Source organism: Ostrinia furnacalis, unplaced genomic scaffold, assembly GCF_004193835.3.
Source record: "Ostrinia furnacalis isolate ACB-3 unplaced genomic scaffold, ASM419383v2 OfSCF0710, whole genome shotgun sequence".
Classification (NCBI taxonomy): domain Eukaryota; kingdom Metazoa; phylum Arthropoda; class Insecta; order Lepidoptera; family Crambidae; genus Ostrinia; species Ostrinia furnacalis.
In genome coordinates this window covers 3,211,303-3,237,339 of record NW_021130949.1, presented here as the reverse complement: position 1 = coordinate 3,237,339, position 26,037 = coordinate 3,211,303, and the positions used below count along the sequence as shown (strand labels likewise).

The 26,037-nt window shown below is 37.2% G+C and overlaps 1 protein-coding gene and 1 non-coding gene across 2 annotated transcripts; both read left to right on the top strand.

Annotated features, from left to right (window-relative positions):
* Positions 1–517: 517 nt before the first annotated feature.
* kl-3 (dynein heavy chain 8, axonemal kl-3) lies at positions 518–26,014 on the top strand. Its single transcript, XM_028300315.1, has 90 exons — positions 518–899; positions 980–1,090; positions 1,197–1,308; positions 1,390–1,532; positions 1,755–1,956; positions 2,102–2,265; positions 2,671–2,847; positions 2,918–3,021; positions 3,181–3,400; positions 3,496–3,642; positions 3,723–3,947; positions 4,042–4,187; positions 4,334–4,478; positions 4,556–4,654; positions 4,736–4,862; positions 4,943–5,045; positions 5,119–5,284; positions 5,524–5,659; positions 5,743–5,854; positions 5,931–5,995; positions 6,067–6,226; positions 6,302–6,434; positions 6,521–6,638; positions 6,733–6,875; positions 6,949–7,129; positions 7,215–7,422; positions 7,503–7,632; positions 7,718–7,881; positions 8,220–8,363; positions 8,448–8,558; positions 8,667–8,821; positions 8,927–9,012; positions 9,096–9,295; positions 9,591–9,762; positions 9,852–10,100; positions 10,215–10,349; positions 10,422–10,550; positions 10,633–10,838; positions 10,918–11,056; positions 11,133–11,343; positions 11,421–11,577; positions 11,656–11,849; positions 11,929–12,094; positions 12,183–12,284; positions 12,374–12,596; positions 12,665–12,794; positions 12,879–13,096; positions 13,169–13,305; positions 13,424–13,476; positions 13,558–13,765; positions 13,913–14,174; positions 14,303–14,425; positions 14,505–14,622; positions 14,769–14,864; positions 14,949–15,055; positions 15,131–15,294; positions 15,389–15,589; positions 15,707–15,847; positions 15,929–16,033; positions 16,113–16,297; positions 16,385–16,518; positions 16,609–16,740; positions 16,839–17,041; positions 17,442–17,556; positions 17,633–17,809; positions 18,860–19,027; positions 19,348–19,448; positions 19,546–19,744; positions 19,831–20,042; positions 20,135–20,273; positions 20,366–20,550; positions 20,643–20,769; positions 20,861–20,996; positions 21,074–21,291; positions 21,371–21,613; positions 21,693–21,828; positions 21,931–22,084; positions 22,164–22,283; positions 22,357–22,417; positions 22,505–22,684; positions 22,765–22,877; positions 22,943–23,028; positions 23,118–23,379; positions 23,457–23,696; positions 23,832–23,999; positions 24,084–24,225; positions 24,312–24,501; positions 24,582–24,703; positions 24,918–25,079; positions 25,584–26,014. The coding sequence occupies exons 1-90, from the start codon at positions 579–581 to the stop codon at positions 25,707–25,709; spliced, it is 14,040 nt and encodes a 4,679-aa protein (XP_028156116.1). The 5' UTR covers positions 518–578; the 3' UTR covers positions 25,710–26,014.
* On the top strand, positions 18,514–18,586 carry TRNAK-UUU (transfer RNA lysine (anticodon UUU)). Its single transcript has one exon. It is a non-coding gene; the product is annotated as a tRNA-Lys (tRNA).
* Positions 26,015–26,037: the final 23 nt, after the last annotated feature.

Sequence of the window (26,037 nt, the reverse complement as noted above, 5' to 3'; positions counted from 1 at the left end):
TGTACTAGTTCGATTAGGTATTGTTAAATCGATTTATAAATTATTGCAGTCTATTTAATTACTGGAAGTTTTTTTATACGAATAATACATTGAGATAGGTATAAAACTATAATTAAAAGCGTAGTTTATATTGGTTGAGTGAGAGTTGAGAAGTTCAACCTTATTCGTGATTCCAAATATTTTGGCGAAATATCCCAGTCCCGATTCTGAAAAAAGTTTGAAGTAATAAGTTTTACTCTTTGGTTTGAAGTTTTCTTCGCGGGAAACAGTTTGCAATGCAGTTTGTTTGTTGTTAGCCAAGTTTGTATGTAAATAATAATCTATACATAGCTGCTGCTATAATAACTATTACTAAAACTAGTTGGTCGTTTTAACCATTTACTGTTTTGTAGTACAACAACATGAAATAATCACTACAAAAAGTTTTTGAGTGGTTTGTTCTAAAATTAAAATCATTTAAATTTCATTGATTTTGTTTTGCTTCGGAGTGTCAAATCTTGACAATCGATCAATGACCTCCGTGAAAGCTGTTGCGTGTGGTTTGTTGAATTGAAAAAAATAATTGAAAGTTTGCTGTGATGTCTACTGAAGGTGGCGAGGCGCCGCCTGAGCCGCCGCCCGAGGCTGCAGGTGAAGCGGCAGAAGTGGCAGAAGGCGATGAGGAGCATGGAGAGGATACTGGAAAGAGCACCGTGAAGATGGATCTGTCCAGGAGAATGTCAAGGAAAAGCACTATGCATAGACCTGCTGCTTCCTTGAGTCAAGTTCGGGTCGACGTGGATCGGACTGCGCTAGAGGCCATTTTGGACGTCGGATCCCGCTTGCAAGACATCCAGAAGAAGAGCAAAGTCTCCATGAGCGCGCTGGCCTTTGCTCACGACTCGTACAAAGATAAGCAAGTAAATAAAGTTGACAACTAAATATTTTAATCGTTTTACTGTAGCTACAGTTCCCTTCTTAATTCTTTACCGTTTTCTAGGCAAAAGCCAAAGAAGCGCGTAACAACCGAATGGGCGGATTGAAGACGCAAACTAGGTTTTTGCTAGAGAATGCGGCTTCAATATTGAATAAGACGATCGAATATGTACTGGTGAGAGCTAGTTTATTAATGTACACTAATGTTATGTGGAGGTATGCATGCATGCATGAGTATATTTAATAATATCTAGGCGTTTTACAAATTAATTTCATTGTAGGAAGGAGTTTATGACGCAGATATTCACATAGACTTACTAGACAGCGCTGTAGCTGAAGGTGGTAGGAACTGCATTGTTCTTTGCGATGCAAAGTTACCACCAGTCAAAATGGGTAAACCTCCTTCTTTCTATTCAGTCGCTTAAAGATCCTGGGATAAGCGCAAAAGGCTGAATTCGTAAAACTATTTTACAGAGACCGGCCGTTTTGTGCCAAATCAGAAAGCGTGGATGGACAGAACTTATATTTCGGATGGTTCATCGATATGTACAGAAGGCAGATGTGTCGCTATGTACAGAATAAAGAACAAACTTATTGACTCCAAGAATGTTGCCGAAGTAAGTTTATAATTTAAAATAACGTGAACCTATTTTAAATATCTGGTGCATGTATGGTAGTTTGTGTTGTACATGAGAAAGTGCTTGGCTGGTTTCTTCTTCTATGCTATTTTTGCTTCTTCATTCTTACAATAAATAAGGGTCTCTAATCTCTGGATGTACCTACTAGACTGTAGAAAAAAAATTGACAGAAGTTAATAAAGCACGTTATACATTTTTCAGGATTATTATTTGGTTTACTTCGACATGAGCCAAGATACAGAGAATGTGGTATCTGGAATCTACAACACGATGAGTCGCGTTTACATTCCTGCACTCCAATGCTGCAAGGCGTGGGGTGACATCAACCCCCCAAATCCTAGGAGTGAAGATATCATCAAGTCTTATATTTCCAAGATAATGCTGTTCATTGATTATCTTGCAAGTGAGACTTTTTCCCCAATTTTATATTTAGATCCTATTTTGTGTTAAAGATTACGCCTACATTATGCGAAGCTAAATAGGTAGAGGCAACATGACAATTTTTACTCTCTTTTTATACTTACTTGTTACAATATTTTCTCTCCTAGAAACCAAGGTCGATTTAGACTGCTGTACAAAGTTCAAAATAAACTTGGCGCTCTATGAAGAAGAGCTGTCGGATCAAGAGAAAATGAAAGCAGCTATAACTAAGACCCACGTTTTGGAAGAAATCTGTACGTACGTGAAGCAGTGGATGAAGCAAATAACTATGGTAAAGCCTTTTGAGCTTTTTGTGTTGTGTATTTGATCCGTTTTACATCAAATGTACAGACGACAGCATACACATTTTTATTGGAAAATTGCCGCTATTACATAAGAAGAAAAGCCATTATGTTTAGCTTGACGCGCTGTCGTCTTTAGCTACCATCCAAATAAGTAATACGCAATTGTACGTATGTACACCACAATTATGTTTTGTCTTCTTTACCATTAGAGTTGTAACTGAAGTCATAAACCCTGATTCTTTACCAGCTGACGTGCTCTTTGTATTTTGTCTTTGAGTTTGAAACTACGGACTTTTTTTGGACAGTCAGTTTGATGAAAGCTGCACAGGGATAATGCAATGTTTTTTCAATTTGTGTGCCTCCAATTTTGTTTTCACCTTCTTCTCGATCAGGTATTAGTGCAAAGTCAGCAACTGAGACGCGAGCCGTCCAACATTGGTCCTCTGGCTGAACTGGATCACTGGCGACGACAGCTCACGACTTTTACTTCTATAATCGAACACATCAAGAGCGACGCTTGTCAGATGTATATTCACACGCTCATTCGAGCCAAGTCTAGACTTATTAAAGTGAGTAGTATTCCTTTTGTAGATTAGAGCCCTTGGTCTTTCCCTACAAATGATTGTTCTTATATTTCAGAAATGGAGAATGCTTGATAACCAAGTTACAGATTATTTCAATGAGGCCTATGATAACGTGAAGTATTTGTATGCTCTGGAAAAATACTGTGAGCCCCTTTACAGGTACATCATCTACTGTCTTATTGTCTTCATCAAGTTCTTATATGACGTCTACTGCTGGACAAATGCCTCCCCCGAGGATTTCCATAACGTCCTTACTTTTTATTATTTTGTCATTGCTTGCATTGGTGCAATAGCTTATCGATTGTTGTTTTTTCAAAGATGTGATCCACTCACTATGCAGCAGTATATACCAGGCCTACTTTACACGGTGCGCATGATATTTGCTACGTCTCGATATTATAACACGACCAAACAGATATCAACGCTTCTAGTCAAAGTGACCAACCAAATCCTCAACATGTGCATGGACTTTTTGACAAACCAAGGAAGAAAAACCATTTGGAATCAGGACAAATGGAACTTTATCAAGAAAACTAAGGTGAGGATTTCTTGGAGAGATAGGTATCTAAGTAAAAAGTTTTCATAAATATGATACGTTCTCATACGTCTATGAGAAAAATTGTATCTTTACAGCAATGCCTAAGTCTCTACAGCTTCTACCGCGAATGCTATAGCGAAACTCAAAAAGAAATGATGGAAGCAGCTGACGAAAGGCCATTTGATTGCTCTGAAATGTATATCTTTGGTAAATTCGAAACTTTCAGAAAGAGAGTGACAAAGGTAACTGATAGAAACATAAGTATGATTATTAAAACAACAATAAGAAGACAGGCACTAGTATAAACCTGAAAACATTTCAGATAATGGATCTATTCGAAACCTACATCACATATTACGTGCTCAATAAAACTACCTTGGAAGGCATAGAAGAATATGCGGCCAACTTCAATAAGTTGTTCAAACAGATATCATCCAAGACGTATGATGCAATGGATCACCGCAGGCCCGATTTTGACAAAGATTACAAAATTTACAAGGACGGTGTAGCAACTCAAGAGTTGCTTCTAGAAAACTTTATGATTACTGTTAATATTGAGTTGTAGTTACATATTTTATGCAGTAATATTTAGATTTCTTTTAGGCTCTATAATAACACAATACATGTTGTATTTTTTGTAGAGTGTCAACAAGTGCCCTACTACTGAGATAGCCTTGCATCTTCTACTTCGTTTTGAGAAACTCAAGTTGGATTGCCTTTACCTGGAAGATCAGTATTATGATTTGATAAGCAATTACACTGCTGAAATTGAGTCTATTAGGGACAGGTAAGATGGAAATTCTGTGATTTTTATATTGCGACTTGATTACGAGCGAATATGGATTAAAAATTTCTCTGGCACACCATAACACCATATAGTAAAAAATTCTCTTTAAAGACTCAATTGGCGCCCAACGTGTTGTTATTTTTCAGGTACAATGAAGAGCGTGAGAATCCAGAACTTCCTAGGAACATGCCACCAGTTGCTGGTAGAGTAATGTGGATAAGGTTTTACGACAAGAACATCAAAGGACCTATGGAAGAATTTAAGAAGCACCACGAAGTTATTACTCACATGGTATGGTAATCATATTTTTCTAGTGACATCATTATTAGTAGTATTCGGAGTTTATAATGAGATTTTATTCATTGCAGAACACGCAAAGGTGTATAAAACTGTACAACGTAATGAGTATAGTTTTTACAGAGTTTGAGTTGATTTATCACGACGCTTGGGCCGAAAATGTCGGTCAGGTATGGTAATCAGCTCTTATACTATCTCTATAAACTTGTAAATTTTCAGGTGTGCTCAATATTGTATTATAATTATTTTAGGTACGCCTCGGTCTTATAGCACCGCTTCTTATAAGACATCCAGCGACTAACATGTACATAGTTAATTTCAACCTTTACATACCTGAATGCATTAGAGAAGTCGAATACATGTGGCAGTTGGGTTTGAGTAAGTTGTAGAGCATTGGCACATGTAATGGGATATAACATGTAAGAAGCTATGATTTATTACATTACTTACGTTACTAGGTGTTCCTGATGGCGCCCAAATTGTGGCTTTTTGCAAAGACAAAATATTGGGAAATTTTGAGAGGATGAAATCATTAGTTGATCGAAATAATCAAATACGAAGGTATATTGACTTTTAAGTAATAATAGTAAATACTAGTAAAAGTTTCAGCTCTGAATACTAATAAAAATTTCAGGAGCATGCCTAAACTATATCTGCCATTACTAAGGGCACAACTAATAAAACTTGAGAAAGCCTTCCAGCCTGGATTGTCGACTATTACATGGACATCTCTAGAAATACCCGCTTACACTGATAACATCGAAAGGATATTGGATGAAGTGGATCTTTTTGTAAAGGAGGTATAAAATTATCTTACAATCTTATTCTGCAGAATAAATGACTAAAGCCTGGTCCGTAAGCACGTATAATTTTGTCCAATGACCCCAAGTTACCCATCCTTATCACTCGCGTGTAATTATGGATGGGTAGCTTGGGGTCATTGGACAAAATTCTACGTGCTCACGGACCAGGCTTTAGTACTCAATGCTATTGTGGTAAATAATTCTTGCATTTGTATCGTATACGAGTTATTTTTCAGGTGGTTGACATGAAGGAGGCTCGGATTGATACTATACTGGGATCAATAACCAAAACTTTACTCGTTTATTTGCCTGAGCAAGCAGTAGATCCCGCTATTTTCTATGAAGAAAATTTAGTCAGGCGTGATGAAATTGGTACGTTCAATAAATTAAGTAGGTNATTAAGTCGGTAAATCATTTCAAATTATGACGTCTATAATATGCAATTTTTCCACTAGCTGCGGATTTGCAACAGAAGTCTTGGAACGCCGAAGTAGCTGTAATAGAGTTGATCAACAAGTTCTTGGGAAGTGTACCAGCTAAACACATTCAAGATCTCAGAGATAACTGGTTCAGTACATTTTTTTCAATTTTAAGTATTGATGAATGGAATAAAAATTCTAACGATATTTTATTTCGTTTTCAGGCTTGATATTGAAAAAGCTCTAAAACAAGTCACTTCAGCTACACGAGTGTTTCCTGAAGACGCTGGTAATCAAAATATTCTACGTATTAAAATTAATTTGCTTTGCATATTAGGTACTTATTTTTGCACTTTTTAGCCTTTATGGAGATTGAAAATCCAGAGCGTTTCGATGTATTGCCCACATTGAACGAATGCAATGAACTCTTTGCATATTTTGCTACAAAGTGTTTAGAATCCCTTATAAAGTGTACCAGACAGAGCTTAGACCTTTTGAGGAGACGAGCTTCCGTTTCAAGGTATTTTATTTATTGTGATTTGCTGTCATTGACTCTAACTGGCTATTAATTATTGTTTTTAAATCTTTATTACAGTTTCCTAACTATGACAATTGATCCCGAGGAACAAAAGAAATTGAAGCCTCTAATGTTGACAAATATGTATTTACAAATACCTAGAATATTAATAAAGCCCACTTTGGAAGAAATTCAAACATCATTCTCACAGGTATTGCCCAATTTCCAACAGATTACACAATAAAGAAGTAATAAATTAGTCAATAAAGAACTAATACCGATCGTGTATTTTGCCAGGTGGTGCTGAATTGCATCATGGATATTCATCGAAATGTCTTCATGTGGGGACAACAAGAGGCAATGAAGAATCAAAAAATGACAGGAGCATCATTAACTGCTACTAGAAGCGTTAGTGGTATGTTGGTTTATGGGGTTTATGCAGTTAAAAACTTTTTATTCTGAGTTGTAGTGATTTTTGAAGATAAAATAAAACCTTTTTTGTTCAATAGCTGGATCAAGATCAGGTTCAAACATAGTTGGGATTAGAAACTACTTTAGGATGGTATCAGAGCATAAGGATATTGTAAGATCTGTTATGGCCTTGCAAGGAATGATGTACATGTACAAACCTGACATTGAAAAGTTATTGAAGGTAACTGTTTTCTAATAAATAAATAAAAATCGCAATACTATTATAACGATTCTGCAATGAAACATATTCTCAGGGTTATGGAAGATTCGCTCATCTATGGGCTGAAGACAGAGTGCAACAAGTACAAGATTTTGTGGATTCGAATCCTTTGAACGTCATTATTAGAGACATGCTTAAAAAGTATGAAAATCAGACTGAAGAGGTACTCAATTTACCAGAAAGACACATTATAGGATCAATAGAAATCAATATGGGTAAGAAAACTAAATAAAGATGAAGTAAATGATACCTACTGGTAAACTATTTAGGATGTGTCTCATGGTGATAATTGTATTGTAGATAACGTAAAATTGGGTCTACATGTAGAGTCGATAGAATGGAAAAGAATCCTAGGTAAGCTGCTCAGTCAAGCGTACAAAGAGCGTGTGATCAAAATGATGCAGTTCATCAATGATCGAATGAAGACTATGAGTAAGAAGATAAAGGATTTGGATGACGTCAAGTTTGCTATGCTATGTCTGGAAATGATTCGAGAGGAATTCATTGGGTATGGTACCATTTTAGTCATTTTGATAAGATCGGAGAGAATGATAATACGAATCACGTTGATTAATGTTTGCATTGTAGAATGGACATGGAATTAGATCTCATTGAAGAGAGCTATGCAACGTTTTATCAATTCAATATTGAAATTCCCAAAGACGACGCGGATATGGTGTACGGACTGCGATATGCATTCCAAAATATGCTTTTGACGGTGTGTGTCTCTTCTCTATATCACATGTTTTAACATAATATCAGCTTTAAGTAGATACTCTTAATAAAATTTATTGTTGGTGCAGTCACAACAAGTGCAGCAGAAGATTGTCGATATGCAAGGCCCGCTTCAGAAAGAGTTGACCGAGGGTGTGTCGACGTTCAATGCCGATGTATTGAAGTTCGATGCGGATTACGATGCGTTCGGTCCACTAACTCCTGGACTAAGCGCCAGAGAAGCTTCAGACAGGTTAGAAATTATATACCAGGAATAATCCTTTTTTTTTTTGAAAATTATAAATAACTTGAAAAAATCGAACTGCCTAAGGCGGGAATTGAACCCACGATTTGCGGGATTCGTGGGTTCAATTCCCGCCTTAGGCAGTTCGATTTTTTCAAGTTATTTATAATTTTCAAATTAGTTTGAGATGCGACTCTTAACGCTAAAAATTTAATAATCCATTTTTGTTTGTATATTTTTTACATTTTTTTTGTTTACATCTTTAAAAAAATAGGGTCTAACTAAAGTGGTAGAGTTTTTATTTCGACAACTAGCATGTTTCACTGTAACTGATTATCTAAATACAGGGTGATAATGTTCCAAGCAAGATTCGATGAGCTATGGCGAAGATTTGAAATGTATTCTAATGGTGAGAAATTGTTTGGTATGGAAGTAAAAGACTATCCCATCTTACATCAGAAGAAGAAGGAGTTCAACTTACTCAGCAAACTGTAAGCCCTGAAAATATAAACTTATTAAAATAATCTGAAATTAACACGATCATTGATGATTGAAATATTGCATTTTTTTTACAGATATTCCTTATATCTGTCGGTAATGAATACAATCGACGGTTACTTTGAAACGCCGTGGGTTGAAATTGACATCGAGACGATTGTGGCACAGTTGGCTGATTTCGATCTCAGGTAAATTGCTTTTTTTTAAATTAAATTAAGAAATGTCACTAAACAAAAATTAAAAAGTGTTTACCTAGCAAATAACAAGTATAACAATTTCCTTATTTTGTAATTTAGGTGCCGAAAGTTGCCAAGAGGAATGAAGGATTGGCCTGCATTTATTGAATTGAAAACTAAGATCGACGACTTTAATCAGACTTGTCCGCTGTTAGAGTTGATGGCTGATAAGTCCATGAAGGACAGGCACTGGAGAAGGCTGGAAAAATGCATGAGTGAGTATTTTTGTTATAGAATAAGATTAATTATGGTTTAATAAAAATAATTTTATTTTGGGAAATGTTATTAATATGTACCTAACTACCCCTTTTGCTTTTCAGATTGCGTGCTTGATGTGGAGTCAGAATCATTCACGTTAGCCAATGTTATGGAGGCACCACTGTTGAAATTCAAGGAAGAAGTAGAGGTATTTTCTTAGATATTGATTGTTTCTAAATAAGTTTTAATTTGTGTGCTTTATCTTCTGATTTGTGATTATTACTTGCTTAGGATATTTGCATTAGTGCCGTGAAAGAAAAGGACATTGAGGCTAAGCTGAAGCAAGTTATCGCAGACTGGGCGGTAGTAGACCTGACTTTTGCACCATTTAAGAATCGCGGAGAATTGCTCATCAAACCTCAGGAGACGCTGGATATTATCACTATGTTAGAAGACTCGTTGATGATACTCAACTCTTTGGCTTCAAACAGGTAACTAAAGTCATATTGGTTGATAGCAAAACATCTAAAGCCTGGTCCGTGAGCACGTAGAATTTTGTCCAATGACCCCAAGCTACCCATCCTTATCGCTCGCGCGTAATTATGTTGCTCTCTGGCTCGCACACTCACTGCGGGCGCCCGTCGTACAGTCGCGACAGCAATATAATTACGCGCGAGCGATAAGGATGGGTAGCTTGGGGTCATTGGACAAAATTCTACGTGTTCACGGACCAGGCTTTAACTTATAATGAGACTTTAAAAAAATACCCATTTTCTATCAAAACAGATACAATGCACCATTTAAGAAGGATATTATACTGTGGATCAATAAGCTAGTCGGTACGAGCGAGATCTTGGAAAAGTGGTTGCAAGTGCAGAACTTGTGGATGTATCTAGAAGCTGTGTTTGTTGGGGGTGACATCGCCAAACAGCTGCCGGCTGAAGCTAAGAGATTTGGAGTACGTTATTTTTTAGATTAGGTTGATATCAAATTTCGTACTCCATTAGGTGTTATTATTTCATCTAATATATATTTTTCACATGACAGACAATCGATAAGACCTACGTAAAGATTATGTATCGCGCTCGAGACATCATCAACTGCGTTGAGACGTGTACTTCTGATGATACATTAAAACAACTACTACCTCATCTATTTGAACAACTAGAAGCGTGTCAGAAGTCACTCACTGGGTATTTGGAGACGAAGCGCTTGATTTTCCCAAGATTCTTCTTCGTATCAGATCCAGTGTTGCTGGAAATTTTGGGACAAGCGTCCGATCCACATTCGATTCAGGTAAGATTCAGAAAAGTTATATTACACCTTTTATAGCGCATATTAATGACTATCGAAAGAAACACAGGCAGATCTCATTCACCCACGGATTAAAAACTCATATTTTTTTCACAGCCACATCTGCCAAGTATTTTCGATGCGATGTATACGGTCGACTTCGATGATAAGGAGAGGATCATAAACATGAACTCTGATAACGGGGAAACTATTCCATTGGATCGTCCAGTGACTTGCATTGGAGGTGTAGAGGTATCTGATCTTTCGGATGTCTTGTAAGCAGGTTTACATTAGTTCAAGATTCTAAATCTCTGGTGTTTTTAGATTTGGCTGAATGTTTTATTGGACACAATGAAGGATACAGTCAGAAATATGATCGCTAGTATTTCTCAGACAATGGCTGGAGACCCTGAGTTTGAATTTTTATCCGGTTTTTGGCACTTCCCAGGACAGGTAAAGATTTCAATAAAATTTGAGAGTAACTGGGTGTATCTTCATATAAATTTATGACATTTACATAAGAATCTTTGTTTAGGCTGGTTTATTAGGAATGCAAATCTTGTGGACGAGCGATGCTGAGTACGCTCTGAAGAAAGCGAGGGTAGATAAGTTTATCATGAGGTTGACTAACCAGAAGAATCTAGACTTACTGAACGGACTTATTGATCAGACCGTAACAGATTTGGCTCCATTGGATAGAACAAGAGTGGAGACTATGATTACTATTCACGTACATCAAAGGTTAGTAAGTCATTATAGTAGTTTATTTAGGGATATTTTTTCAATATGTTATCCTAAAGGTTATTGTTATTATACGCAGAGATATCTTCGATGACCTAGTAAGAATGAGAATCAAGTCTCCAATAGACTTCGAATGGCAGAAACAAGCTCGCTTCTATTACTTTGAAGACAGTGATGACTGTATAGTATCAATTACTGATGTCGATTTCTTATATCAAGTAAGTAGTTATATCTTAATGCTCCGTGTGTTTAGTTATTTGTTACCTCATTATGAAAATTGCTTTTCTTCAACAGAATGAGTACTTGGGTATCACAGAGCGTCTTGTAATCACGCCGTTGACTGATCGCTGCTACATCACGCTGTCCCAAGCCATCGGCATGAGTATGGGCGGTGCACCCGCCGGGCCTGCGGGTACTGGCAAGACTGAGACTACGAAGGACATGGCACGAACCTTAGGGAAGCTTGTTATTGTATTCAACTGCTCGGATCAGATGGACTTCAGAGGTTGTTATAATACCAAATAAAAGAATATCTTTCGTCTACATTCTTGGTCTCTTCCTATACTTTGATGACGCTTTTAGGTTTGGGCCGTATCTACAAAGGCTTGGCTCAATCCGGAACATGGGGCTGTTTCGATGAGTTCAATAGAATTGAACTACCCGTATTATCTGTGGCTGCTCAGCAAATTTACATTTGCTTGACAGCTAGGAGGGAGAAGAAAGACTTCTTTATATTCAGGTATGAGTATGTTTAATACATTTTAATGGCCGTATAGGATATCTTATAACATAATTTATTCTTTCATTCTTTTTTCAGCGATGGCGATGTAGTGAGCTTAAATCCAGAGTTCGCTTTCATCATCACCATGAATCCGGGTTATGCCGGACGTCAGGAGTTGCCAGAAAATCTGAAGATCCAGTTCCGTTCTGTAGCCATGATGGTACCAGACAGACAGATCATCATCCGAGTAAAACTGGCTAGCTGCGGTTTCAAAGAGAACATTTTGCTAGGTATTATTGTTAGCTCTTCCGTTATAACTTACTATGTACTCAAAAAATATGTATAACCATTTTAAATGTTATGTTTCAGCCCGTAAATTCTTCACACTATACAAGTTGTGCGAGGAGCAACTGTCCAAACAGGTGCATTACGATTTCGGTCTTCGTAATATCTTGTCAGTGTTGAGAACCATGGGGGCACAGAAACGAGCCAACCCTGAAAGTACTGAGGAGAACATTATGATGAGAGTATTGAAGTAAGACATTTCTTAAGACATTCTTAAAATTAATTCTATTTATAAAACGTTACTTATTAACAATTCTTATTCGTACGATATCTTCCAGAGAAATGAATGTATCGAAACTAGTCGATGAAGATGAACCCTTATTCGTGTCCCTGATAGAAGATTTGTTCCCTGGTATTAAACTTACTCAAACTGTCCAAAGGTAAAGCATAACTTGAATAGGTATACGGTTAATATTTGCTATGAATTTGGATATCAAGTTGAAAAAAACAAAATAATTTAAAATCTTAGGGAGATGCAGCGAGCGATCACTGTGGTGACAGATCGAACGGGTCTCGTAAACCATCCTAACTGGAATCTGAAGATTATTCAGCTATTCGAGACGTCTCTAGTACGACACGGCTTGATGACCATGGGCCCCACAGGTTCTGGCAAAACAACCTGTATTCACACGCTGATGGCAGCGCTCACTGAAGTTGGTAGGCCGCATAAGGAAATGAGAATGAATCCTAAGGTAACATGGTTTTGTTATGCAATTATTTACATTATTGTTTTTTTATTTTTAATGACCAAATTGTTTAGGCCATAACAGCCCCACAAATGTTCGGACGTTTGGACGTAGCGACCAACGACTGGACTGATGGAATATTCTCTACTCTCTGGAGAAGAGCACTAAAAGTCAAGAAAAGTGACACTACGTGGATTGTGTTAGGTTTGAAAATTGTTTGCACACTTTGAGCCACCTAAATTACTTTTGAAGTGACCAAATTGTAAAGTGTAACTATTGTTTCTATAGATGGCCCAGTAGATGCTGTGTGGATCGAGAATTTAAATTCTGTACTGGATGATAACAAGACGCTAACATTGGCCAATGGAGATCGTATCACAATGGCTCAGAATAGCAAGCTGGTGTTTGAACCAGACAACGTGGACAATGCTTCTCCAGCCACCGTTAGTCGGATGGGCATGGTGTTCTTATCTTCTTCAGTGCTCAGTTGGCCACCTATTTTAGAGGCAAGTCTAGTTTGGATGGAAGAATTTAGAACGACCAAAAATTTATTTTACTCAACTTTTTAATAATTGCAGGGATGGTTGAAGAAACGATCACAGAAAGAATCGGATTCATTGCGTAATGCTTTCAATAAAGTGTATGATGATGTTCACTCATTCGTGCAGCAAAAGTTGCCTGCTAAAATGAAGTTGCTGGAAGCCATTTATGTTCGGTAAGTATAATAATACTTTTTATAAATATTAGTACAATCCCACGAATTTTTAAATGAATTGTTTATGAATAAAGTTTTCAGTGAGTGTAGTCATCACAATAACTTATTGGGTTTTCAGGCAGGCCATAGATGTGTTGATTGGACTTCTACAAATTGAAATACCAGGTGGAAGTAAGTAATAAGTTTGACTCCATAAGACATGAGTCTCATTTTTAAGATCCCATAAGTTCTAATTCTTGGGTTATTTTCTAGAAATGCATACAGACCGACACCTGGAACGTCTTTTCATATTCGCTATGATGTGGTCTTTGGGCGCTGTTCTCGAGTTAGACGCTCGTACGCGAATGGCTGAGTATATGACCAAGTTGCCAGTTAAAATGGACTGGCCAGGAGCCAAGTCTAAGGAGTGGATTATGCCTTTTGAGTTTATGGTCACTGAAACTGGCGTTTGGCAGCATTGGTCTGTTTAATATCTCTATTTTTTTACCTAAATCTATGTTGTCATTCATTTGACATTAAGTAGTTAGATTACAAAAAAAATCAAATCAAATATTTCATGCATACCGAAATGCATAATATTATGTGAGAATTTCGTCTTTGGTCTCAGGTCTGAAAGCGTAGAAGCCTACTTATACCCAACTGACAGCGTACCAGAATATGCGTCTATACTGGTCCCAAATATCGACAACGTGTGCATATCGTTCCTGATCGATACGATCGCGAAGCAGAATAAGGCGGTACTGCTGATCGGTGAGCAAGGGACAGCAAAGACTGTGATGTTGAAGAGCTACATGGCAAAGTACGACAACGAGGTCAAGTTGTTCAAGATGATTAACTTCTCGTCTGCTACTACGCCTAACATGTTCCAGGTACTTTTGATTAATGAATGAATACTTTTGATTGAATTTGAAATGTAGAGAATAAATTCAAAATAATCATATCCGAAGTTCTACATTTCAATCTCGAGTATTTGAAATAACTGATATCTTTCCTGTAGAGAATTTTAGAATCGTATGTGGAGAAGCGAGTGGGTATGACATACGGTCCGCCTGGTGGACGATCGATGACTGTGTTCGTAGATGACATTAACATGCCCGTAGTAAATGAATGGGGTGATCAGGTAATTTAATTAAAATTTTAAATGAATTGAAAAACAAAGCATTTTGCTCGAATATTAATAATTTAATTGATGATTTAAGGTCACCAATGAAATTGTAAGACAAATGATGGAGTGCCGTGGTTTCTATTCTTTGGAGAAGCCTGGAGAGTTTATCATTGTTGCTGACATTCAAATGTTTGGTGCAATGATTCATCCGGGTAACTTTCCACATGATCCAAATTCACATAATTTGTCATTCAGGCAATGTTAATGCTTGCTATTCGCTGTACCTACTTGCGGATTGCATGAAGTGAAGAAATTGAAGTCATAATCAAATACATTAATTAATTATCTTTCTGTGCAGGTGGTGGTAGAAACGACATTCCTCCTCGTTTGAAGAGGCAGTTTAATATTTTCAATTGCACATTGCCTAGCACAATTTCAATGGACAAAATCTTTGGTTGGTAATCGTGTGATTTATTAAGTACATCAATTTTTTATGCATGCACAACACACAAAACAACATTAAACTGATATATTTCAGAAACTATAAGCGCTGGTTATTTCTGTAAAACTCGCTTTGATAAGAAAATTGTAGACTTCATGCCAAGACTTGTGCCTGTCACTCGTATCATTTGGCAGCAAACAAAGGTACGCAGTAGAACAAAATAGTTTATTTTGGAGTGAGTACATCATTATCTAATCTAAACGCTTAATTTTCACCAGGTTAAAATGTTGCCTACGCCTGCAAAGTTCCACTATGTGTTCAATCTTCGAGATCTTTCTCGGATTTGGGAAGGTATCCTATTCATTAAGAGGGATGAGCTGCAGTCCGTCACCACTGCATTAAAACTATGGTTCCACGAATGTTTGAGAGTAATATCTGACAGGTATATGGTTTTTTAAAAGTCTATGTTCTTGCATGTATTGGGCTTGACCTCAGATCATGGGCTTCACTGTATTGTATGCATTACCATTATTTAGATTCACAACATTTGACGACAAAGATTGGTTTGTGGCCAACTTTTGGAGCACAGCTGCCCAGGAACTGCCGGACTTAGTTAATGACTTCCCCAAGGAAGAAACCTTCTTTGTGAACTTCTTGAGAGAACCGGTCGATCCGACTGGGGACGAAGAAGAAGACTTCAGCACTGAGGCACCCAAAATTTATGAAGAGTTGCCTTCGTAAGTTAATTAACAACACAACTCCTTCAGTTAGAACGTAACTTATGATAATAGATTACGAGATGATCTGTTATCAGTCTGATAGGTATGAAACAATTAGTTTTATCTGTTCTCCAGATGGGACTTCGTATTGATGAAGTTAGGTCAGTTCCAAGAACAATTCAATGAGCAAATCAGAGGAGCACACTTGGACTTGGTATTCTTCCACGATGCCATGGTGCATCTTTTTATTATATCCAGGATCATCAATACTCCACGGTCAGTGATTTGACATGATGAACATTTTTCTTAATAGGATTTTGTAGAATATTTATTTGGAAGCATGGTTCTTCATTACAGTGGTAACGCTCTATTAGTGGGTGTCGGTGGTTCCGGTAAACAGAGTTTGACGAAATTGGCTTCTTACATCGCCAACTTTTCGTTTTATCAGATAACTTTAACCAGGTAAGTTATGCTTACTTTCAATTATATGTCGGTCTAATTGACGGTTTTCCGCTGTACTAAAATATAAATTTTATTGTAGAACCTATAACGTGAATAATTTCATGGATGACATCAAACTGTTGTATCGAGTGGCAGGATTGCAAGGGCGTGGTATAACATTTATTTTTACTGACAATGACATAAAAGATGAACAGTTCCTGGAGTTCCTGAACAACATTCTCAGCTCGGGTGAAATCGCCAATCTCTTTGCGAAGGATGAAATGGGTAAATTATTACATAACACTTTGTTACGGCAAAATCCACGCTTTGTTGTAATTACAAATCATTCATAGATTTTATTAATATTTCTAGACGAAATCTTGAATGAGTTAACGCCAATAATGAAGAAATATGCGCCTCGCAGAATTCCAGTGCCTGACGTATTGTACGAGTACTTTATCATGCGATCTAGAGCTAACTTACACGTGGTATTATGTTTCTCGCCGGTAAGTCTTTGATTCGGTTTATAAATAAATTGCTAAGGAAAAAATTACGGTATTACCAGATTATTAATTTATGATTTCTTATAAATACAGGTGGGTGAGAAATTCAGAAGCAGAGCGTTGAAATTCCCTGGTCTCATATCTGGATCAACGATGGACTGGTTCCAGAAGTGGCCAAGGATGGCGCTGATTGAAGTAGCGTTCCATTTCTTGAATGAATTCCAAGTAAGGCATTGCAGACTTCTTTTTCTGAAAAACCATGATAAGTAGCTTTCGAATTTTCAATATAACTTTACACCTAAAATTAATATAACTCGTTTTAGGTGGTGTGTTCTGCAGAAACAAAGACCCAGCTGATTGAGATTATGGGCATGGTACAGGACAATGTGGCTGACACCTGCTCTACCTATTATGACAGATTTAGGAGACAGACACACGTCACTCCTAAATCTTACTTATCCTTTTTGGAGGGATACAAAGTATTGTACAAAGAAAAGCACGTGAACATCGCGGAAATGGCTAGAAGGTAAAGTAGAAAAGACTAAAATGAGAGTGCAATAAGGGCACCCGCTTGACTCGGCTCAATATACAGGCTGTTAGGTAAATGGGTATATGGACCGACACTAGCCCATGTTAACATGTATGGTGAAGTCAGAAAATTGATATCTTCATTTTAATTACTTTAATTTTCATACAAATCGGATTGAATAAAATTTATTTTGTATGAAAATTTAAAAAATTAAAATGATGATATCACTGACTTCACCATAGCATTTATATGACCATGTTAACATGGGCTAGTGTCGGCTCATATACCCATTTACCTAACACCCTGTATAGTATAGACTACTTAAGTAGATAGTTTTTCGGCAGAGGAGAGGCGTTGTTTAGAAATAATTACTACACTCTGTTAATTTAATTTGCAGAATGACAACTGGTTTAGACAAACTGGTAGAAGCAGCAGCAAGTGTGGATATATTGAAGAAAGAGTTGGAGCTAAAGGACATTGAAATTAAAGAGGCTACAGCGAAGGCTGAAGAGGTTTGATAGACTTCATGTCATGCTCAAGTTCTCAATATTTCTATCGATATTACGATGATCGATTGTTTCTTCATAGGTATTAGCAGCTGTAGCAGAATCTCAAGCTGCTGCCGAAGTGGTGAAAACCGAGGTGTTGGAAGTGAAGGACCGCGCTGTGAAGCTTGTGAGCGTCATCGCCGCGGAGACTGCGATCGCTGAGGAGAAACTGGCAGCAGCCAAGCCGGCGCTTGACGCCGCTGAAGCCGCTTTACAGGTAAAATGGAACTTAAAGTACGGCCAATGAGAAGCGATACCAAATGTAAACAAACAAAATGTCACGGTCATTAGGAATAGCAGGGGTGCATAACTTTTTAATAGTTAGTTTACATATTTTTGTAGATAACTAGTTTAAAAAAATCTTAAGTATACTAAAACGGATGCCCGAATGTTGACGAGCCCGTCCCGAATTTGACAATTATTTTGGCGGGAGAACGACATTACGACAATAATACACAAGATGGGAAGAGATAGAATAGATTTTCAACTCGACGGTAAAAGATCTTTCGTATCGCTGCTAGTTGGCCGTACTTTATATTTTATGCTTTATTTTATTGTGTGCCAAATTGTGAAAAAAAAAGATATCTAGTTAAGGTAACTTATTATTAGATCTCAAATACTCAAGGTTATTGATACACAGTGCCAGAAGATTATAATTATGTTTTGTTAAAAAATATTCATACGACAATTTAATTAACGTAACAACAGGCACATGAGTAATATCAATAATGCCATAGTTAATATTCCGGGTGATAAAATTAAATTATCGCGATATAATTAACATTAATGAATATTGATAAATTCCACAGTTTTACATTAATCTAACTAACTAATACAATGTAAGAACTCCGTTTCGCAGAAGTTTTAACAGGATCAGTAGGTACAGACCTTAAGCTTATTAATTTCGCAACTCTCCGCACAGCCCGGATAGCTCAGTCGGTAGAGCATTGGACTTTTAATCCAAGGGTCCAGGGTTCAAGTCCCTGTTCGGGCGGCATCATTTTTAATTTTTAAAGAGCATTTTGTTTTTATTTACTTTAGTTTGCTAGGTATTACATTTAAAACAGTAGAGTTAAATATTTTTTTTTTGTAAATTAAGACTATAATTATTACTTTGTGTGACTTTTTGCATTACGATAGTAATCAAATAGCTAGGTATTAGTTAATACGAGTATCAATTTATTTATAGATTTGAAAAATCTTAAACGAGGTGCAAACTCCAATCAACTGTAGCTATATTATTTAACAAATTAGTTACTTCTACCAGACTATCAACGCCGCTGATATTGCGACAGTGAGGAAGCTGGGCAAACCGCCGTACCTTATCACCCTCATCATGGACGCTGTGATCCTGCTCTTCAGGAAAAAGATCGACCCTATCAAACCTGACCTTGAGAGGAATTTCCTTACTGCCTCGTGGGCCGAGTCCTTAAAGGTATTCAAACTATTCAACGTCCGAAATGATTACTTATTCAAAGTACAGACCAATTTGGTATTTAACCAACATACTCGTAGGTAAATAAAAAAGAAAGTAGTTAAAAATGTGTTCAGGTTTTTACCTGCTCTTGTTTAGTTAGGTCTGAAGTTTTATACTAGTTTTTTCAGACACATTATGTAAAACTTGCGTAACATAATGAATCACGGTAATCGAATTGGTAAATAGCTTATAAATAAACATTTACATGTTCAGAAATAGAAAACCGTTACATTGCGTGAGTATCAAGTTATTTCTAAAAATATTTTGTTACACACAAGGTTATGGCGGACTCAAGGTTCCTGAATAACTTAAAATTCTATCCTAAAGATGAAATCAATGCGGAGATGCTGGATCTACTGGCACCTTATTTTAACTTTCCGTAAGTAAAGAAGACTTTCTTAATCCCTATTTGACAATGACATCAATTATGTAGTAACTAGTAAGTAAATGGTTGTAATTTTTTTTGCCGTTTCTAGACAATACACATTCGAAGCGGCTAAGGTTGCTTGCGGCAATGTTGCCGGTCTGATCTCATGGACCATTGCCATGGCGCAATTCTATTCTGTAAACAAAGACGTGTTGCCTTTGAAGGCAAACTTGGCTGTCATGCAGGGCAAGTACCAAGCCGCCAAAAGGGAGTTGGATGCGGCTGAGGCACTTTTGGCGGCGAAAGAAGTGAGTTGAATCATTTTTATAATGTACAGTACAAGTGTACAGAAATACTTCTTCATCAATTAATGAGAGCGTTTTTGTCTTAACAGCGTGAGTTGGCAGGAGTGCAAAGGCAGTTTGACGAGGCCATGTCTCTGAAGCAAGCCGTGTTAGATGATGCTGCAAAGTGTCAACAGAAGATGGACGCAGCCACTGCGCTGATCAATGGACTCAGTGGTGAAAGAGTCCGATGGACAGAACAGTCTGCGTTGTTCAAGTCAGAGATTGAACGACTGGTGGGGGATATATTACTACTTACAGGGTAAGATCCTAGCAGTGGAAAATGTATAAGGACTATTTAGCACTGTCCGGTATCACTCGCATCTTCTTACTGCATTTTCAATTTCTTTGAAGGTTCTTGTCATACTCTGGTCCGTTCAATCAAGAGTTCCGTAACCATCTCATCAGCTGTTGGCTTGCCGAGCTTTTGAGAAGAAAAATACCAGTTTCGATGAATTTGAATATTACGGAACAGCTTACTGACACAGCTACGGTATGTATATCCTTTTTTCACTAAAATGGGGGATAGGTACAGACTACAGTATTGTAATAATGGAATTAATATTACCTATTTCGTGCAAACAGATCGGCGACTGGAATTTATGCGGTTTGCCGACGGATGATTTGTCTATCCAGAACGGAATCATCGTCACGAAGGCATCTCGCTTTCCCTTGTTGATTGATCCACAGACACAAGGCAAGATATGGATAAAAAATATGGAGAAATTCAATGAACTTATAGTTACCACGCTAAACCATAAGTACTTCAGGTAAGTTGATTGATGATACAGGTATACGTTGACGATACTATGACAGATTTGCAGAGCATAATATTCTTGTACGGTCTTCAATGTTTTTACAGAAATCATATAGAAGATTGTGTGTCACTGGGTAGACCGTTGCTAATTGAGGATGTGGCTGAAGAATTAGATCCTGCTTTAGATAATATTTTAGAGAGAAATTACATCAAGATTGGTTCGTCTTACAAAGTATGCTTTTTATGTTGTGTGTATTATAAAGTCAAGAGTATTTTATACAAATACACCTACTTATTTAGTACTTTTCCTACCCTCTTTGTAGGTGAAACTGGGAGACAAAGAAATTGATGTTACTGCCGGACATAAAATATACATAACCACGAAACTACCAAATCCCGCTTACACTCCCGAGATTTCAGCTAGAACTTCTATTATTGACTTCACTGTCACCATGCAAGGTAATACAGAGGACCACTTATCAAATATCTTATATCTTATGTCTGGCAAACTTTTAAATATAAACATTATAATGCAGGTTTGGAAGATCAGCTGCTAGGTCGAGTGATCTTGACGGAAAAGGCAGAGATGGAAGCCGAAAGAACCCAACTCATTATGGATGTTACGGCTAACAGACGTAAGATGCAAGAACTAGAGGCCAATTTGTTGCATAAATTGACCACCATTCAAGGATCACTAGTCGAAGACGTATCGCTTATCCAAGTGCTGAATATTACGAAAGCTACTGCTACAGAGGTAAACATTGATTTTTACGTAATTTTCGTTCTGATTCCGATTCATTACCGTATTGGATTGTACATTGGATTTCTACTAGGTGAGAGAAAAACTGGACATAGCTAAGGAAACAGAAATCAAGATCAACTTGGCTCGAGAGGAGTTCCGTCCAGTAGCCACGCGTGGCTCCGTCCTGTACTTCTTAATTTGCAATATGTCCCTTGTGTGTAATATGTACCAGACCTCATTGGCGCAATTCCTGGAACGTTTCGATATTTCCATGGAGAGGTCTCCACAGAGTCCTATTACATCAAGGAGGATTGGCTTCATCATTGATTATTTGGTAAGTGCTTCTTTGAAATCATCTTTGCTTTGTAACTTGGTGAAAAGCAGATGGCAGTTATTTAGTTTAATATTTCCAGACCTTTGACGTCTTCAAATACATAAGCAGAGGCTTCTATGAAAAACACAAGTATTTGTTCACGTTACTGTTGACGTTGAAAATTGATATGCAGAAGGAATTTGTAACATACGAAGAGTTCCAGACACTAATCAAAGGTAAATTTTGTCGTTTAGATACAATAATAAAGAAGTTTAGACATACCCATGGAATTACTTATTATCACTATGGTGTGTTATAACAAATTATTTTTGTCTTAGGTGGTGCTGCGTTGGATCTAAATGCATGCCCGCCAAAACCATTCAAATGGGTTACGGATATGTCCTGGTTGAATTTGGTCAATTTGTCTGGTCTGCGGCAATTCACTAACATCCTCAACCAGGTTTCAAATAACGAGAAGGGTTGGAAGTCATGGTTGGAATGTTTTCCCAATATTATGTGGATGACATGAGAAAATATAAATACTACATAAATAAATTCATTCTTGATTCAGGTTTGACAAAGAAGCCCCGGAAGATGAACCTCTACCAGATGGCTACAACAGCTTGGATGTCTTTAGGAAACTGCTTATTGTAAGGTCTTGGTGTCCAGATAGGACTATTGCGCAAAGTTTGTAAGTACCTCTTTTTGGAATGAACCAGGGAATAAAATAATAACAGTGTATAATTTTACATGTACTTTTTCAGAAAATACGTAATGTATTCCATGGGCTCGAGATTTTCTGAAGCAGTTATTGTAAACTATGAGGTAATTTTCTTTATTACAACAGTATGCACTTGCTTTAAGGCTGCGTTTAAAGGATTTCACTTATTTATACATTTATTGTTTTTTTAGCAAATGGTGCTTGAATCTCGACCGTTAGTGCCGTTGATCGGCTTTTTAGCCATGGGATCAGATCCGACACCGTCCATAGAAGTAACTGCTAAGCGATTGGAATGTCTCTGTTCTTCCATTTCTATGGGACAGGGTCAAGAAATTCACGCGAGAAAACTTATTGATCGTGCTCTTAAAGAGGTGAATAAATAGCTAAGGCCTAGTTGGTAATTTGATTGTTCATTTCAACAAATAATTTTATTTCTGTGATAATTATACAGGGTATGTGGGTTCTACTTCAAAACTGTCACTTGGGTTTAGAGTATATGGTGGAGATTATTGAACAATTTGCAGAGTTGGAAAAGGAACCAGAAAAGGTTCATGATATCTTCAGGTTAGTGAAACTTATTCTTAAAATTGGCACATTGCGAATGGTTTTAATATTGTATTTTATTACAGGTTATGGATAACTACGGAACCACATCCCAAGTTCCCGATTACTTTATTACAAATGTCTATCAAGTACACTTGTGAGCCTCCATCGGGTAAGTAACGAGTAATAGACATTTAAAGAGGCAACTCATGGTTACTGATTTATAGATTTTTCATTAATCCACTTCAATTTCATTTTCAGGTATTAAAGCCGGCCTCATGAGAACTTACGACTCAATGAGTCAGGACTTCCTAGATTATAGTGACAGTCCGTTTTATCTGCCAATGATATATACGCTCTCTTTCTTGCACACGGTCGTGCAAGAGAGAAGGAAGTTTGGCCCTCTTGGATGGAACATTCCATACGAGTTCAACTCTGCCGATTGGCTGGCTTCATGCATGTTTGTTCAGAATCACTTGGACGGTTTAGAACCTGGGCAGGGAATTAGTTGGACTACTGTGAGGTAAGAAGAATGATAAAAAAGAAAGATGATAGAAAATTGTGAATGTTCACGATATTTAAGACCTCTTTACTTCCCAGGTATATGGTATCTGCCGTACAGTATGGAGGTCGCGTGACGGATGACTATGACAATCGACTGTTAGTTACATTCACCAGAGTATGGTTTTCTGATCAGCTATTCACAGAGGATTTCCAGTTCTACAAGGGATACGGGATTATGAAGTTTAAGAATATCCCCGAGTATTTAGAAGAGATTGATAAGATGAAAACTGTAGATCCGCCGCAGGCTTATGGATTGCATACCAATGCTGATATCACGTAAGTTTACCTATATTTTTGTTAATAGTTGTTTTGTTAATAGGCTAAGGATCTGGATCCCGGAGAATCCCGAAGAATACTTATTACACGAATGCTCAAACGCTATAGCTACCTTCTTCCTTTTTAATCTAATAGATACCAGCGTAGTATTACACAAGATTTACTGGATACTATTCTGTCAATTCAACCAAAAGAGTCAAGTTCGGGAGGTGGTGAAACCCGAGAGGCGTCTGTGTACAGACAGTCAAAGGAGATGTTGGATAAAGTGCCACCTAACTTTGATCCTCATGAAGTTAAAGAAAGGTATGATTTAACATAATATCAAATTGGTGCAATAACAGTGAGCATGATCTAATATTATTATTTAACGTTGTTTTTTGATTGTAGATTACGATACTACGGAATGTTGAATTCTATGGTCATTTTCTTGCGACAAGAAATAGATCGTATGCAAAAAGTCATTTCACTAGTGAGGGTAACACTCAAAGATTTACTCCTTGCTATTGATGGTACCATTATTATGAATGAGGTGAGCTTTTCTTGTAATACGCTCATCAATACCTACCTAGTAAATTTATAGTATAAAAACAAAGTGAATAATAAACAATTTTACAGGCACTTCGTGATTCCCTTGACAACATCTACGATGCGAAAGTGCCAAAGATCTGGTTGAAAAGCTCGTGGTCGTCTTCAACTCTCGGCTTTTGGTTCACCGAGTTTTTGGAGAGGAATATCCAGTTTTCGAGTTGGTGCTTCCAAGCTAGGCCTCTCTCGTTCTGGATGACGGGATTCTTCAATCCACAAGGTGCGATCAGAATTAGACTTTCACGTGGTTGTCTTGATACTTGCGTTGTCGATTAATTAAATTTCTTAATAAAAAAATAGGTTTTCTGACGGCGATGCGACAAGAAGTGACTCGAGCTCACAAGGGCTGGGCATTGGACATGGTGTCACTTCATAACGAAGTTACAAAATATTTTTACGAAGAAATTAAAGCACCACCGCCGGTAACCAACTTTGATTCTAGTCATTTACTTAAAGTATAATATAAAACAAGATCTTCATAGTAAATTATGATTTGCCAATTTATCATATCATAATTATCTAAAGCTTTAGTTATAATTTGTCATATCTAAAATTGCTTTCTTCTCTTTTGTTCATAATTACGGACAGCATTATTTATGCGTGTAGTTATTGTATTCTATAATAATCTCTCTTTAGGAAGGAGTATACGTCCATGGAGTGTTCTTGGATGGTGCAGGGTGGGACAGGCGTAACATTCGCCTCTGCGAGTCTACCCTCAAAGTGCTGTATACGGCGCTGCCAGTCATTCACGTCTACGCTATCAACTCCACTGCACCGAAGGACCCAAAGCTTTATCAGGTATTTGTTATGCTACTTAAGTAAGACTATTAATTTTATTGCAATACTTATCGCTATTAGCAGAGTAAATACAAATGAGTAGGTCATCTTCATGAAGATGACCTACTCATTTGTATTTACTCTGCTATTAGTCTAGGCGCAGACCACCGATTTTTTGTCGGCCGAACGTTTAGTTGGGCACTTAATCAGTATGGGCATGTATGGAAATGCGCACATTACACCGATTTGATTTTCATACAAATTAAAATCGGGTCCAACTATCGTAAAAATACAAGTTGGTCTTCTGCGCCTAGGTTGTGGCCTAGGCTTATGGAACAGTGTCTAGCTTGGTTTTGGTCTTTGTTTGTCATATTTAAAGCTATGTGATAGGCTATAAATCTATTTATTATGTAGTAGAGATATAAATTACCGTATAGTACTGCTTATGCTATGCACTAATATTTGCTTGTATTGAATTTAAAAACAGCTATAATGGTTTGGTGATTTGTTGTTTGTATATTGTAGTGTCCCGTATACAAGAAGCCAGTCCGTACCGGGTTGACTTTCATCACCCCGCTTTGGCTGCCCACGATCAAGAACCCCGATCACTGGATCTTGAGAGGCGTCGCCATCTTGTGTGACATCAAGTAAACTAATTGACCAACACGCAGTTTTCACTCGGTCATTGATTTTATAGATTAATTTTAAAGGTAATATATTTAATCAGAGCTTAATCATAATATACAATACGCTCATGCCTTGTGCTATCCAAAGGTACTCTATCTTACCTACTAGTCATAGTTTGTTATTTATTTTTTGTAGTTTATTTTGTTATCTTTTTCGTGAAATAAATCAGATTTCAGGTTTAAATAAGTTTATTATTTGCGAAATGATACGAACATGTCGAGGTATTCACTCGTAAATGGATTTACGTTCAATAATTATTTACAAAACATGTCAAACGTAACTTACGATATAT

Excerpts from the sequence above, each read along its gene's own strand:
- kl-3 (XM_028300315.1), top strand. The coding sequence starts at position 579 with ATGTCTACTGAAGGTGGCGAGGCGCCGCCTGAGCCGCCGCCCGAGGCT. Across the intron at positions 6,639-6,732 it reads TGCTACTAGAAGCGTTAGTG|CTGGATCAAGATCAGGTTCA; the intron begins GTATGTTGGTTT and ends TTTGTTCAATAG. Across the intron at positions 10,101-10,214 it reads CCGATCCACATTCGATTCAG|CCACATCTGCCAAGTATTTT; the intron begins GTAAGATTCAGA and ends TTTTTTTCACAG.